The 16,717-nt window shown below is 38.5% G+C and overlaps 2 protein-coding genes across 5 annotated transcripts in view; one reads left to right on the top strand and one right to left on the bottom strand.

Annotated features, from left to right (window-relative positions):
* Positions 1 to 4,743, top strand: part of JAK1 (Janus kinase 1) — a 115,883-nt gene extending 111,140 nt beyond the window's left edge. For both annotated transcript variants that reach the window (XM_054574185.1, XM_054574184.1), the window contains 3 exons: positions 1,415 to 1,532; positions 2,219 to 2,329; positions 3,063 to 4,743. In XM_054574185.1, coding sequence (XP_054430160.1) covers positions 1,415 to 1,532; positions 2,219 to 2,329; positions 3,063 to 3,158 — 325 coding nt within the window. In that variant the 3' untranslated portion in view covers positions 3,159 to 4,743. The remainder of the gene's footprint in view (positions 1 to 1,414; positions 1,533 to 2,218; positions 2,330 to 3,062) is intronic.
* Positions 4,744 to 6,293: 1,550 nt separating this feature from the next.
* RAVER2 (ribonucleoprotein, PTB binding 2) overlaps positions 6,294 to 16,717 on the bottom strand; it is an 84,642-nt gene continuing 74,218 nt past the window's right edge. For all 3 annotated transcript variants that reach the window (XM_054574202.1, XM_054574197.1, XM_054574191.1), the window contains exon 12: positions 6,294 to 6,996. In XM_054574202.1, the coding sequence (XP_054430177.1) occupies positions 6,850 to 6,996 (147 nt within the window). In that variant the 3' untranslated portion in view covers positions 6,294 to 6,849. The remainder of the gene's footprint in view (positions 6,997 to 16,717) is intronic.

The following is a 16,717-nucleotide window of genomic DNA, read 5'->3' as shown; positions in this document are numbered from 1 at the left end:
GAACATTTGGAGTTGATTGAGCTTTGCCTCCAAGAAAGAGCTTTTAGGCTGTTTTACTGAAAGCAACCCACAGAGAAATGCCTGAGTTTTGTATGACACCATCTTCCAAGGAATAGAGAAATCCAGTCAGTTTCCTGTCTCCAGCCTCCAAGGAGAGGGCAAGTGTCAGCTCTCAGGACTCTCTGCGGTCGGAGTTAGGCACATCCATGCGGAGGCAGCCTGGAGGGCAGGCCGGGGGAGGGGGAAACGGTGAGGTGACGGAGGCGGCCCAGACAAGTGCAGGGAGATCCTTGACAGAGCAGAGCAAAATCCAGGGGAAACGTGGCCACCTTCCCATGAATCACCCAAGTACCGAGGTTAGAAGGCCACACCCTGATTTCCACCCCCATCTGCCTGGGACACTGTCCAGGAGGGAGGTTAAGTGTCCATTCCATACCCTATCACCCCCATAAAACTAATCACACCTGGGAGGTAAATCCCACAGAGACACAAACATACAGCTCTCCTATCCACTGAGACGAAACGCTCGTTCACATGTTAAATGTGTATGTGTCAGGACACAGACAAGCAGGCCAAATTTAATGCGTGAGGCAGCCAACTTCATGATACCGTAAGTATAGGGTGGGCTTCAGACTTGGTTTTCTGGAAGTCCTGGCTTTAAAACCTTAAAAGGTCCAAGGGGTTTGTAAAGATGGTTAGAAGGCGGCATGTGTGTCTCAGAATGAGGCAAGAGCAGCGGCTGTCACCGCAGCTGTCGTCGGCTTTGGGGAGGGGGAGCTGGATCGTGAGGCGAGAGGTCTGTCACCGGGGTGGGCTAAGATGAACACCAGAAGCTGAGGTACAGAGCCGGGATGCCGCTTGGGGGCAGGGCGGAGTGGGATGTTAGGGTGAGGGCTTTTGTTTTAAAAAGATCACTGTGGAATGGAGAGGACTTAAGATTGGAGCCAGAGTCTGATTTGGCTGGAGCCCGAGATGGGGTGAACTAGGACAGTGCCGGGGGCTTTAGGAGAGGTGAGTAGGCTTGAGAAGCACGTAGGAAATGGGATATGGAGACGCCTCCATTTCTGGCTTAGACACTTGGGTATCATTCATCAAAACTACCGACTTCGGAAGAGGACTGGGCAGTGAGGTCGCTGCTGACTCATTCTGAGCTTGCAGGCAGATACAGTCTGGGGCCTGTGGTCACGTGTGTCCCCTTCCTCCGCATGGAGAGAGCGAACCTACCTTACTGTTGTTTTGGAGCAAATCTGTACTGCTGAAAGCTGCAGCCTCTAGTGATTAAACGTACTTACGCGTCTTAGAATGTTAAATTCTAAGAAAAATCAAAGGTGATTTTTCTGAGCCACTCTGTAAGGTATTTCTTGGAATATCCTTCCAAGGAAATGAAGTTTCACGTGTTTCCTTTCTTTTTCAGGTATGCCCCAGAATGCTTAATTCAGTGTAAGTTTTACATCGCCTCTGACGTCTGGTCTTTCGGAGTGACTCTGCACGAGCTGCTCACCTACTGTGATTCAGACTCCAGCCCCATGGCGGTAGGTTGGGTTTGTCTTCATTTGAACCCAGCACCCAATTAAGATTTGAACATCCTCTGCTTTGTTCTTAAATAGAATCCAATCGGTGTATAAGTGTGTCGCTTTCCATTTAGCTTGGTTTATTACCTGACACACTAACTTGTGGCTCTCTCAAGTACTGCTTTCACAAGGAGCCCAGAGTTCTCTAAGGTAACTCTGACTTTCTTTTTATTTTTTAATCCTCACCCGAGGATATGTTTTTATTGATTAGAGAGAGAGAGAAATAGCAGTCGGTTGCCTCCTGAATGTGCCCTGACTGGGAACTGGCCCCACAACTTTTTGGTTTCCAGGATGACGCTCCAACCAACTGAGCCACCTGACCAGGGTAACAGCCCTGACTTTCAAGGGTCTCAGCTGTGTGAAGCAGCATTGGGTCAGGGCCTCCTGTGTTCCCAAAGGGGAGCGTTCTCCTTAGGAAGGCTCCTCGACCAGGGGGAGGAGTGGCTGGTTGAGCCTGAGAGGTTTGCAGACTGATCAGGGAGAGCTAAAACAGATTTTGGACTCTCATTTACAGTTACTAAGGAGAAAAGCCTTTTTATTATTTTAATTTCCAGTTAATTCTAGAAACTTCACCTTAATCGATCTGGTATTTATATAAATATGTGCACAGTAAAGAATTTTGTTGTTTTTTTTTTTTACTTACATAGTTGTTCCTGAAAATGATAGGCCCCACTCATGGCCAGATGACAGTAACAAGACTTGTGAACACATTGAAAGAAGGAAAACGTTTGCCCTGTCCACCTAACTGTCCAGAAGAGGTATTTTTATGGGTTGGGCCACTTCAGTTACAAAACTCAGTTTTTATTATGTTTTCACAGCTTGAGTTACCCAGCAAGGGATGGGGGGGTAGGAAGAGCAGGAAGGAGTAGAAAACTCCTTTAAAATGATTTTCTGAAGCTGAAGCTGAATTTCAGATATTTGAGAAAACATCCTTGGGCCAGATGACAGCCACAAATTATGTTGAAAGCAAGGACTCCCTCCAAAAGTAGACTCACCACCGAAAGCACCCCAAAGGAGCGTGTTCTGGTGTAGCCTGGTTGTGACAAATACATGTAACTGCATTTTACGTAGAAGTTCATCCCACTTATTAATAGCATTTATGACATTCAGTTTCTGTATTCTAAAGTGAACTGAGCCCTTAAGACTAACTCATACACTTTTCAATTCACCTTAGTCAGAGTGAAGTATCTAGTGTAGAAATTTAGAGCCTAAAGTGAGATGTAACTTTACCCTTAAATTGGTTTACAGTATTAATGACCTAGATTTTTTTGAAGGTCATTTAACTCATGAGCTTCTCAAATGTTAAAATATTTATGAACTAGAGTTGTGACATTATCTGTATTTAAAATTTTTCTAATACTCTTGTTATCTAGCCTTACTTAAAGTCATTCCAATTTTCCAGAATTTTCTTACTTTTGATGTGTCTGTAATTTTTTATAAAGCTCCCAAATCTAACAACACTTTGCTGTTAATGTGTTTTTCTTTTTACAGGTTTATCAACTTATGAGAAAATGCTGGGAATTCCAACCATCTAATCGGACAACCTTTCAGAACCTTATTGAAGGATTTGAAGCACTTTTAAAATAAGCATGAATAACATTTAAAACCCACTGTGTATGAAGTCCTCCCTTCCCCCCAACAAATACCCAAGCCAGTTAAAAAATTTTTAACGGAAAAACTGTTTTCTGTCTAAAAAGATACTTGGGTATGTATCCATGTTTAAGGCACACTGTGGTGCTGAATATGTGTAAGTACTTCCCCTTTATTTGTCACTGTGTTACTGGTGCCAAATTTAACCACCACCAAAATATTAGAAAGCACTCCTCCTCTTGGAAAGGCTGTACCGCTATCCCGTGTGGCCAGTTCACCATCGTAATAGCGTATCAGAATGGGATTTTTCAAAACATCTAGATGACTGCTTTCTCCCACCTGCCAGCTGATTTTAAATGTTTTTCTGGCACATAAATCAACTATTAATGGCCTTAGTCAATACTCTAACATGCCCTAAAATTTCATCATCTATATACAGTGATAGACCAAGCGTTCTTGAAATATTAGATACCAGTTAGTAGACTATTGTTTCTGTACAAAGGTGAGTGTATTCCTGTCACCAGTAGAACTTAAACTTTGAGCTGTTTCTTCAGTGGCTTAGCTCCTGTCCCCTTGGATGACCCGTGGTACCCAATTTCTTTTTCCTTTTTTTTTTTTTTTTTTAAGAAAACTGATTCTACCCAGGGGGAGAGCTGTGGAATAGATCTTTGCTGCATGATGTTCATTCTTGAGAACTAAGCCTGTGCCAGTACTTTCTGAAACAGTTTACCTTTAATCAGATTTGAGTCCAAGAACCTGGATGCTATTATACATGCTTTTAAGAAATGTCAATATGTATATCCTTTTATAACTCTACCAGTTTGGGGCGAGCTATGCCAGCAATGGCTTTGGATGCAGTATGCAACCAGTCAGAATACATACCGTATACCTTGCACTGTTTCATAGAGATTCAGTACTTAGCGACCATCTGTAAGAGTCGATCACTATTTTGGCCATCACCCTATGGCAGTGATTTTCAACCTGTTTCATCTCATGGCACACAAGCTTATTTCTGAAATTCTATGGCATATAAAAAAAATACATTCTTTGCGTATCTGACTTAAAAAATTATAATTTTGATTCATTCACACTGAACAACTATTGTGTTGGCTGTTGTCATTTTTGTATTTGACAATCTAAAGGAAAAGAGGTCAGTGCCCCTGACTGAACGGTCAGGGCTTGCATGCTTTAAAAATTCTTGCAACACACTGGTTGGAAATTGCTGCCCCATGGTATAAAACTTGAAAGATCCCGCTAGAAGCACTATGGAGTTCTGGATCCACTAGAGTTTTGCTTGAAATGCTGGGTGATCGAAGATGTCTACTCTGTGATTCAATGTGAACCATACGATCTTTATGACCAAGAGTCTGAAAACCAGTTAATGCTGTCTAGCATTTGTTTGACATCATTATTTTTCACCTTTTTAGCCTGAAAAGGGGATCTGGATTGATTCAATGGCAACAATAAACTTGCCATTTAAACTTGTTCAATAACCCTACATCACCAATGTGTCTGCCTGTGTCAAACCTGTGGCCATTCTATATGCACTTTGTTTATTACTCTTTATACAAATAAATATACTGGAGACTTCATTCACATGCATATGCCTTTTAATATTAAGATTCCATTTTCAACGCATTTCAAACAATTTGTTTACTTAGAAAAATAATATAGACTTTGGGAGGGTTGGTAATGGTCCTTATTACTAACAACACTTGATTTGTACTTATCTGTTATGTCCAGTGATAATGGGGCACAGGGCAATACAGATGGCAGATCCACGTGTGCTGTAATCCAAAATAGCCTCTCTTTCAACCTCTTCCCACTTCCATTTTGCAGCTCTCAGTTAAAATTCACCTTCCATTTGTACAATCACAGAGGTGTGACTAAGCACTGAAGATGCTTAATGCAACAGGAAAATAGGAAGAAGTGCAGAGCATGGAGAATCCATTACTCATCTGCTGACTCACAATTGAGTGATGCCTGTCCTGATCGGTTATTCATAGGTAGTATACTTCTTAGACATTAGTTTAGTCTTCTAGCTGTCATTTCCCAAAAGAAGTTAATATATGAAATAAATTAGACCAAGTAATATTCTTTACAAATCATACAACATATGCACCAATTTTTAACTTCATAATTAAGACAGGATACCTTTTATCATGGTCAAAAATAATAAGTCCCCCAAATTACAAGATATTTAACGATCAGAGTTCAAAAAGACTAAGATCATTGAGACCCCTAAACTCCTTGTCATCAATTACAGTCTCATAACAAGGAACAAACTTAGATATATTTCTAGATGGCAAAAGGTTTCTCATGCATTCAGTACAAAGTCTTCAGGAAATGGTGATGTCAAAAGTTATAAACAATTTTTTAGCCTAACATACTACAAAAGAGTAAGAGAGAAAGCAGAGAGTGAGGTAAAAGCTTATTAGCTTAAAATGGTTATAAATACTGTTACTCCATAAGACTCTTTCAGAAAGGGCAGAATCGACTACTTCACTATAATACTGCGGAAACAATGCATTCAGTGATCCAAATATGCCCTGTTCTAGTAATTAAATCACTATTTTATGCCATGGAATGAGACAGAAATGTATGTTCCTTGCCACTTAAAAGTCAGCTGCAAAAGTTAGTTCTTTCCTTAGGTGAAGTAAAAGGATTAGGGAATTAGTACTATTAGATCAGGGGTCAGCAACATTCTCTATAAGCGGCCAGATAGTAAACGCGTGCATTTTGCAGGCCTTCTAGTCTCTGTCACAACTACTCAGCTCTGCCATTGTAGTACAAAAGTAACCTTAGACAATATGTAAGTGAACAAGCATGGCTGTGTTCCAGTAAAATTGTGTGTGTGGACACAAATCTGAATTTCACATAATTTTAAAGTCATAAAATTTTCATTTTTCTGCCAACCATTTAAAAATGTAAACATTCTTACCTTGTAGTCTGTACAAAAAACAGGTGGACTGAATTTAACCCCAGGGTATGGTTTGCCAACCCCTGAGATTAGGTTGTCAAAACTACTTCTCTTAAAATACCTTGTTTTTCTTCACAAAAGGCATGAATGGTTAATAGCAGATTAAAAGTAAAGACTGTGGTAGTGCACACCTGGACGTCACTATCACTCTGTGTGGGGTTTGTACTATATGGCTGGTGTGGGAGTTACAATTTAGTTTGCATGGAGAGCATTTTTTTTAACATTACCATTGCTGCATTTTTGTACTCGTATTCTTATAGTTCTAAGAAGTTCTAAAAATCTATAAATGAGATTACTTCTAGGGAACGTAAATAGAAATGCACATTGGCTTGTAAGAAATTCATTCTTCTAAGGCCCAGGAAACAAGATCGTTTCCTATTTATTGCTTCAAAGTTTTATATATGGTGTCAAAATGATTCCCAGTTCTAAAACAAGGAATATTGTTAATTTCTGCAGTGGACTATAACTTAATACCGCATTAATTAAGATGCATCTAATTCTAGTGGAAAATGTCCTCGATTGATGTCTCTTCTTATTGCTACTTACTTTTTTTTTTGGCAATTTTGCCTGCTGCACAACACAGTTCCTTCTGGGAAATTATAAACCCGTATTTAAAGGATATGGGTAGTATGAATGTAATTAAGGCAGCGATGAACAGCAGAGTTACTGCAAAGAACCTTACGAGGTTATATAAGGATAGAACTTAACTCAGTATACACGCTTCTTTTTTAAGTAGGTCTCCATGTAATATGCTCCTGTGCCCTGAGAATGTTGCTCAACAAATTCCACGGAACCGCCTTCTGGGGCAGAGATGAGATAAGATGAACCTCGCTTTTCATTTCTTAAAGATGACACCTATAAGAAAAATACATCATAATTAATGCTAAAATCTAAATTATAGTTGGTTTATTAAAGGTGTGTATAAGAAAATCCCTTCTACTTCTGATTTGGTGTAAAAACAGAACAGCAGGGGAAATAAAACTATCAAACAACTGCACAAACTTTGTTAAACAGATTTTTAAATTTCTATTAAAATCATCTGTAGAACTTCTGCAAATTACAGACCAGTCTCTGAGTGCCCTCTCTCCACCACCATTTTGGGAAAAGAGAAAAGATGCGGCAGTTGCTTCTGCTGTGTCTATTTCAACCCCTGTGAATCAGAACATCCATACCTGATGGAAGTATTCTCCTGAGGAAGGAAAGTGGCTAAGAAATTGAGCTGCTTATCAAATGAGATGTTAAGTTCAGCTAGTAATAAATGTCAAGAGAACAAACTAGTAGGGGTAAAAACTGGCCAAAGATGTCAATGAAAACAGCAAGGATGAATTCTAGAGGGCAGTGTGAATTCAAACTTTAGAAAGAAATTTAATGTTAAAATGTAGACTTCAGTTGTACCACAGAGATGCTGACCTGAAAGTGTTTATGATAAGGCCAAAATGTTCCTCACGAGTCATCACAGTAATCAATGCAATAAATCAGACTGTGTAGCACAACCCTGTGAGCTCCTAACCTCTCTTAGATTTAGCTTTTACAAATACCACCTGTGACAATCTTGCTGAAGCAGAATTACATATCTTAATATACAAGAATGTAGAGATGACTCATAAGGCAAATTTCCACCAGTGCATTAGAGTATTACAATTAAAATTACAATGGTCACAATTTTAAAAATGGGGACAGATGATGAGTCTGCAACACCTCCTCGTAGATCAAGTTCTCGTTCATGTAAAGGGGAGGGACGTGGAGGTGCTGACCAGCATACAGATAGAGGAGGCTACTGCATGCCCTCCTTCCGTGGACTCACCAAACATTCAGCTACACATGGAACAAGTTCCTCTGAGAGACATCCCAAAACTAGTTGAATTAATACTACGCACTGGACAGAGAAAATAAATGCCTACATAGAAATGGGTAGGAAAGGCTAAGACAGACTTGCCATAAATCCCACCCCAGCACAGCACCATACAATTGGGAGCAAACCTCCAACCTCTAGTTCTGAGGAGTGAAGGGGTTTGGACTTCACACCTAACTGTGTCAACTTTTAAGGTTCCCCCTACTGGAGGGATGAACTCTCAAAACACTGAGCTCTGAAATCCAGCAGGTATTCATGGCAGCCACAAGATACTGCAAACAAGCAATTCTTAATGGATTAGAGCAATCACTGTGCCATTCCTCTCAATGCGGGGGGACCAGGCAAACTTATCTCCCAAGTCTTTCCCTGAAAGAGGTTTATTTCCTATACCTTAAAAGCTACCGTCTCAGGACCAGTAGCAGGCCCTAATCTAGCAGGCCCTAGATGCTAGCTGTGATTGTGCTAGAGACCACATCTTCCACCTTCTTCCAATGTGCTCCAAGTCATGAGTATCTCTGTGGGCGGGGCTTGTATACACATCTGTGCCTGAGCTTCTATGGCTGCCACCCAAGGGATGTCCCCAGATTACCCAGCCTTGATAGTCAGTGGGCTTTCACTCATGAGTCCCACAGGACGGTAACAATTTCTGACAGGCACAGGAGCAACCTCGCCCTTAGCCCCACCCCAGTGATACACACCTGGGCCCAGTACTGAGAGCAGACAAAAATGCCCATCTATATTTCTCCCTGCAAAGGACTGCACTACATAATTTCCCAGCTGCTGCCTGAGGAGCAAAGGAAATGTAAAAGAATCAGAAAACAATTAACAGAAGTATATACATATCAATAATTACTTTACAGGTAAATTGATTGAATTCTCCAATCAAAAGATGCAGCGTGGTGGCTGAACAGATTATAACAAGGCCCATCTATATGGTTCTACATAAGAAAGACTCACTTCAGATGTTAGGGGGCACAGGCTGAAAGTGAAGGGATGGAAAAATCTTCCATGCCAATGGAAACCAAAAGAAAGTTGAAGTAACTATACATATGTCAGACAAAACAGGCTTTAGACAAAAACTTAAGAGATATAGGAAATTGTATAATGATAAAAGAGTCAATCTAATAAGCAGTTAAAAAGTCTGTAAATATTTATACATCCAACATAGGGGTGCCTACATATATAAGGCAAATACTAACAGACCTAAAAGGGGAAATAATAAATAATAGCAGGGACTTTGAATTTAACACCCATATTTCATTTCTAGATACATCATCCAGATGGAAAATAAAAAGGAAATTGGTCTTAAGCTACACATTAAAACAGATGGTTCTGACAGACATACACAGAACCATTCACTCCAAAGCAACTTAATGCACATTCTTCTCAGGTGTATATAAAACACTGTCCAAGATGGAGCATATGTTAGGCCACGAAACAAGTCTCTAAGTTTAGGAAGGCTAAAATCATATCAAGCATCTTTTCTGACCACAATAGTATGAAACTAAAAAACAATTACAAGGAGGAAACTGAAAATTCACAAATATGTGGAGAGAAACAGCATGCTCCTGAACTACCAATGGGTCAAAAGGGAAGTCAAAATTTAAAAATATCTTGTGACAAATGAAAATGGAAATACAACATACCAAAACTTATGGGATACAAAAGCAGTTCAAAAAGAAAAGTTCACAGTGATAAATGCTTACATTATGAAACAAGAAACATCTCACATAACTTTACACTTCAGAGAACAATAAAAACAAAGTCCAAAGTTAGCAGAAGGAAGAAAATAAAGATCAGAGCAGAAATAAATAAAATAGAAACTAAAAAGACAATAGAAAAGATTAATGAAACTAAGCTGGTTCTTTGAAAGAGAAAATAGACAAACCTTTAGCTAGACTCACCAAGAAAAAAAAGATGTTACAAATGATACAAGAGAAATACAAAGGATCATAACAGACTACTATGAACAATAATATGCCAACAAAATGGACAACCTAGAAGAAATGGATAAATTCCTAGAAAAACACAACCTACCAAGACTGAATCATGAAGAGAGAGAGAATATGAACAGGGTGATTACTAGAGTAAAGAGATTGAATCAGTCATCAAAAACCTCCCAACAAACAAAAGTCTAGGACGAGCTGACTTCACTGGTAAATTCTACCAAACATTTAAAGAACTGATAACAATCCTTTTAAAACTCTTCCAAAAAAATACACAGGCAACACTTCATTTTTTGAGGCCAGCACTGTACCAAAACCAGACAAGGACAATACAAAAAAAGGAAATTACAGGTGAATATCCTTGGTGAACACAGATGTAAAAGTCCTCACAAAAAATTATTAGTGAACTGAATTCAACAGTACACTACATGGATCATACACCATAATCACGTGGGATTTAATCCAGGGCTACAAGGATGTTCAACATTCACAAATCAATCAATGTGATGTACCCCATTAACAAAATGAAGAATGAAAATCATGATCATCTCAATAGGTGCAGAAGAAACACTTGAAAAAAATTCAGCATCCTTCCATGATTAAAAACTCTCAACAAAGTAGCTATAAAGGTAATGTACCTCAATATGATATAGGCCACATGTGACAAGCTCACAGATACCTTACTCAACAGTGAAAAGCTGAAAGCTTTTCTTCTAAGATTAGGAACAAGACAAAAATGCCCACTTTTGCCACTTTCATTCAACATAGTTTTGGAAGCCCCAGCCAGAGCAATTAAGCAAGAAAAAGAAATAAAAGGCATCCAAACTATCACTATTTGTAGATAGCCTGATAGTATTTAAAGAAAACCCTAAAGAGTACACCAAAAAACTGTTAGAATGATTTCAGTAAAGGTACAGGATGCTAAATCAATCTATGAAAATCAGTTGCTTTTCTATTCACTAATAAGGACTATCAGAGAAATTAAGAGAACCTCGTTTACAATACAATCAGGAATAAAAAATACAGAAATAAATTTAAGGAGGTGAATATCTGTATCCTGAAAAGTATAAGTTTATAAACTGAAGAAGACACAAATAAATGAAAAGAGAGTCTGTGTTCATAGAATGGAAGAACATTGTTAAAATGTCCATGAACCACATTTTTCACAGAACTAGAACAAATAATCCTAAAATTTGTATGGGACCATAAAAAACTTCACATAGCCAAAGCAATCTTGAGAGAGAACAAATTTGGAGGTATCCCACATTTTTGATTTCAAACTATATTACAAAGCTATAGTAATTAAAACAGTATGGTATAAAACAAGAGGCACAGATCAATGGAACAAAATAGAAAGGCCAGAAATAAATCTACACATAAATGGTCAATTAATTTATGATGAAGGAGCTAAGACTGTACAATGGGTAAGGACAGTCTCTTCAATAAAAGAAAAGCCTACTGGGAAAACTGAACAGCTGCATGCAAAAGAATGAAACTGACCCCTACCTCACAGCATACATCAACATTAACTCAAAATGGATTAAACCCATGAATATAAGACCTGAAACTGTAAAGCTCCTACAGAAAAACATAGGCAGTAAGCTCCTAGACATCAGTCTTTGCAATGTTTTTTTATGGATTTAACCCTAAAAATAAAGGCAAGAAAAGCAAAAAAATAAAAAAGTAGGACTAAGTCAAACTAAAAAGTTCTGCACAACAAAAGAAATCAACAAAATGAAAAGGCAACCTACCAAATGGGAGAAAATATTTGCAAATCATACATCTGACAAGGGGTTAATGTCCAAAATACACATATATAATTCAACAGCATAAAAACGATCTGATTATATAAAATGGGTAGAGGATCTGAATAGACATTTTTCCAAAGAAGGCATACAAATGACTAACAGGTGTTTGAAAAGGCACTCAACATCACTAACCATCAGGAAAATACAAACCAAAACTCCAGTGAAATATCACTTCACATCTGTTAGAATTTATTATTATTTAAAAAAAGAGGGGGGGATAAGTATTGGCAAGGCTGTGAGGAGAAGGGAAACTTTGTGCACTGTTAGTGAAAATGTCAATTGGTAAAGTCACTGTGGAAACCAGTATGGAGCTCCTCAAAGAATTAAAAATAAGAGTTACCATATAATCCAGCAATTCCACTTCTAGGCACTTACCCAAAGGAGGCAAAAAGATATATGCGCTCCCATGTTCAGTGCAGCGTGATATTTAATAGCAAAGACACTGAAGTAACTTAAGTGGCCCTTAAAGGACAGATTTAAAACATGTGATAGATCTATATAATGAAATATTATTCTGCCATTAAAAGGGAATCTTGTTATTTGTGACAACCTGGATGTACTTGATGTAATTATGCTAAGTAAAATAAGTCAGACAAAGACAAATAACTATGTGCCCTGGCCGGGTGGCTTGGTTGGTTGGAGCACTGTCCCATACACCAAAACGCTGTGGGTTCGATTTCCGGTCAGGGCGCATGCCTAGTTTGCAGGTTCTATCCCTGGTCTGGACACATACAGGAGGCAACCGACTGATGTTTCTCACATCAATGTTTCTCTCTCCCTCTCTCCCCACTTACTCTCTCAAATTAATAAACGTATTCTTGGGTGAGGATTTAAAAAAAAAAAAAAAAGGACTACCTGATCTCTCTCCTATGTGAGATCTAAAAGACCAAAAAACAAAGCAAACCAAGCTCACATTACAGAGAACAGATTGGTCGTTGCTAAAGGTGGCAGGGGTGGGGATGGGGTGGGGGGTGAGTAATGGTGGTCAAAAGGTACAAATTTCTGCTTTTAAGCTAAATAGGTCCTGTAAATGGACAGCACGGTGGCTATAATTAATACTACTATATTCTGTGTTTTAAAGTTGCTAAGAGAGTACATATTAAAAGCTTTCATCACAAGATAAAAATTTGATACTATAAATGGTGGTGGTGGTGAACTAGATCTGTCGATCATTGTGTAGTCTATACAAATATCAAGTCATTATGTTGTACACTTGAAACTGATATGTTATGTTATATCTCAATTTAAAAAAAGGTTCCACCCTGGAGAAGGGCTGCCTGCAACAACAGTGTAGGCTTAGCGGCTTAGCTGCTTAGCTGGAGCCTCTTCGCCCTCCGCCCTCTCCCCTCACTCTCTTCACTGTCCTCCTCAGCTGCCTTCTCCACTCCAGTCCCTTTGCTGCTCTGGCGATCCTACTGCATGTTGGACTGTAGCTCTAATACTGTCAGACCCTTAGCTTCAGGTATACAGAGTTCCTCTTCTTACTAGTTCTCTTCCTCTAATAAATGATCAGTCCATTAAATTAGCTTAATTTTAAAAAGCTACTTACATTTGCATCTAATACATTTATCAAAATAAGGGGGAGAGAAACAATGAACACCTTACTCCAGGATCCAGAAATCTCACACAGTTAATTCCTTTCCCTGGTCCTTCCTGCTCTTTCATTACCATTGTTTCACATCTTAGTATAAAGCAAAGCAACAACGCAGATTTGCCTTTTTCTATACCATCTTTATCCTCAGAAGCCAGGTAAGAAATTTATTAGATGCTTTCATTTAAAGGATTTCCCAAACATGAACCAACTGACATGTATGAGATCAGCAAAAATCTTCACTAAAGCAGCACAGGAAAATATCAGTAAGAAGAAGAAATGAAAATGGATGTCATCATAGCTCTTAGGATAATGGGAGGAAGGTAATTCTCCTGATGCATTCTATCAAAGATATCTAACTTTCTCTGGAAGGACTGTTAGAGTAAATGAGAAATGATGACAGTTAAGATTTCTGAAAAAGCCCTGGCCGGTGTGGCTCAGTGGACTGAGGCAGGGCTGTGAACAAAAGGGTCATCAGCTCGACTCCCAGTCAGGGCACACGCCTGGGTTGCAGGCCAGGTCCCCAGTAGGGAGCATGTGAAAGGCAACACACACTGATGTTTCTCTCCCTTTCTCCCTCCCTCCCCCTTTCTCTAAAAATAAATAAAATCTTTAAGAAAAAGAGAACTCTCTAATAAAATTAAATTAAAAAAAGACTTTTGAAACAAAGTTCAGTGTTCTGGAAGAAATAAATCTGTATCAAAGGAACAACAAAAAGAAAATAAAACCACAGAAGAGGGAAAGATTTATAAAGCAAGCATATACTTTTCCTTCTGTTCCATACTAGCAGAAGACAGACGTGTGTTCTCTCACAGACAGCCCACAGCCCTGGGCCATGCGCTCTGCGGCTACCTAGGGGTAGAGAGGCTGAAGAGTGCCCTGCAAGGGCGCGTATCCTAGGAGGGGAAGTAAGAAAAGCACAACCCATGATTCTAACGGGAGGGTGCCACCATGCCAAATGAGAAATGGAGGTGAAGTGCTGAAGCTTTTTCAGAGAAGGGAAAATGGAAGAGGAGGGTTTGAAAGGTATGGACAAAGTTGTCATGGCGAGTTAGTATTTGGAGGTGAGGTCAGATATGGACATGAGCGGGCTGCGCATGACCCTTGTAGGAGGAAGGAAACAGCTGAGCAAAGGCAGCTGGCAGGAAACACAGCAGCTGGTCCGTGGACGAGCGTAATAGCAATGGTATCGGAAAGGCGAGCTGGCCTCCATCATGGAGAGGCTGGAATGTCTGGCGTAGGAACTTAAACGGGAACCGGTGTGTTTAGACTTGGCATTTGGGAAGACTAATAAATGGCTCCATAAAAAATGTGGCAATGGAGGAAACAGGCATGACGAGGTGGCCCCTCCAGGCGGCGACGGGCCCCTCCCATGCTGTTAGTGCATGTGTGCGGGAAGGCACACACGCACGAAGTGTGATTTTAAATTTTAGTTAAAATTTTACATGGAATACCTGGATGAGGAAGAACAACGTGGTATACTTTGAAATTCTGAGCGAAAAACCTATTTCAATGGGCATTCATGCTTTAGAGAGTGAGGAAAAGAAAGACATTGAGAGGAGCTATAATACTCTAATTCTGCCTATATAATTTTCAGGTGGAAATCAGATCAACCAAATAGCTGAACCGTATGTAGTACATGTGGAGATACACCAACTGATAAAATGTAATTATGATGAAATCCTATAGTGCATCATTGACATCAGCCATGTGCAGTAAGAGAAGGAATTATTATCTCCATTGAAAAAATGAGAAAACTTATGTGACTTGGCTAAAATCAAAAGGACATTCAGTGAGACCTGTGAATCCAATCCAGTGTCTCTCAGTTTAGTGTTCTTTTCATAGTCTCACCTATTTTTTAAAATCTAATCTTTTGCACACCTTCACTATAAAATCCACTCTGTATTCAGTTGCTATTTTATTTTTGATTTTAAAAAAATCATATTTTCTTTTATTAAAGCAACTATCTTTATCTTCATGTAAATGCAGACTTTTATTTCCATGGGAATATAGAAGAACAAAGTCACGATTTCATTTTTTGACTGCCAAAGTTTAATATGTACTTACTCTGCATCTTAAACTCAGTTTTTAAGCTCACTTCTGGGATGGAAGTGAAGCTTAGTTTTAAAAGCTCTCATAAGAATTCAAGAAAAAGGAATTTTGGATGTCCCTCAGGGAGATTCCTGTGGAATATGTTAATATCGATAGTGAATTTGATGAGGCTTATCCACCACCAGTCCAAATTAAAGGTATTTATTTCTTTATCATTAATGCTCTTCTGAAAGGAATATAACCAGTTAGTGTGTAGCCATCTAAACACAAAACCAAATTAGTTTGCAGAAAAGTCTGCCTCTGTTGGGGGCTCCTCAATCTAATCTTTTCTAAGTTTTGTCTCTTTAGTGGAGTTGGAGTTGATGGCAAACCTAAAAAGAGCTACTGTGCCAGTTCTTCTAGAATCTCAGTCAGACCTTTAAATATCTTTTCCTTATAGTTTCAAGTTCAGCTTTTAGATTTCATACCAACAGAAACAAGAATTAACTTGATTAACTTTTCTGCATTATTAAGCATAGTTCATTTCTAAAATTGTATTTAAATATTTTCCCATTGTCAAAAAAGGTTTTTAAACGAACATGCTTCATTTTGTGATATTAATAACAAAAATTTTCTTTCTCATATATACATGTTTTCAATTTTCGTATTAAATTTTGCTTCTCAGACACCTGCCTTTCTTCATATGAGTAAATATTAAGTCTTAACTTTGAATTTAATAACTGATCCTCTAAAACAGCACTTTTCAGCTGGTGTTCCACGAGAATTTTTAAAACACGCAATACCTGACTAGTCAGGGGCTCTGACCTCTTTCCCCTTAGATTGTTAATTTAAACAATGACAACAGCCAAGACAACAGGTGTCCACTGTGAATGAATCAAAATTATACCTATATTTTTTGTTAGATAGGCAAGAATATATTTTTTGGTGTGCTGCAGAATTTTAGTCACTACTTTATGTGTGCCTTGACATGAAAAAGGTTGGAAATTGTTGCTCTAAAAGTATTATATGACATTCAAAAAAAGTGAAATTTGATCATCACCTCACTAGTTTCAGTATACCAAGTTATACAAATCACATATCTTGTATTTAAGTATGTTTCATAAACACTTTTTAAAACTCAAACACATTAAAATTCTTCGAAAACATGTCAGGGTAGAAAAACTGTCTTCATATTTATACTGCATATTATTTTTTAATAACTTTTTGGAACTTTTAAAAGCCTGGTATATAAGCAAAAGACTTTTAAAGTAATGAGGGTAAATTAAAATAAATTTCAAAAGTTTGCTTTCCTTAATTAAAACTTTTAGGAAAAATCATTTTTTAAAAG

Source organism: Pteronotus mesoamericanus, unplaced genomic scaffold (genome assembly GCF_021234165.1).
Source record: "Pteronotus mesoamericanus isolate MK-2021 breed Mesoamerican mustached bat unplaced genomic scaffold, CSHL_Meso_final contig_105, whole genome shotgun sequence".
Taxonomy (NCBI): domain Eukaryota; kingdom Metazoa; phylum Chordata; class Mammalia; order Chiroptera; family Mormoopidae; genus Pteronotus; species Pteronotus mesoamericanus.
Note: the sequence above shows the minus strand (reverse complement) of the source record. Positions and strands in the feature narration are given on the sequence as shown.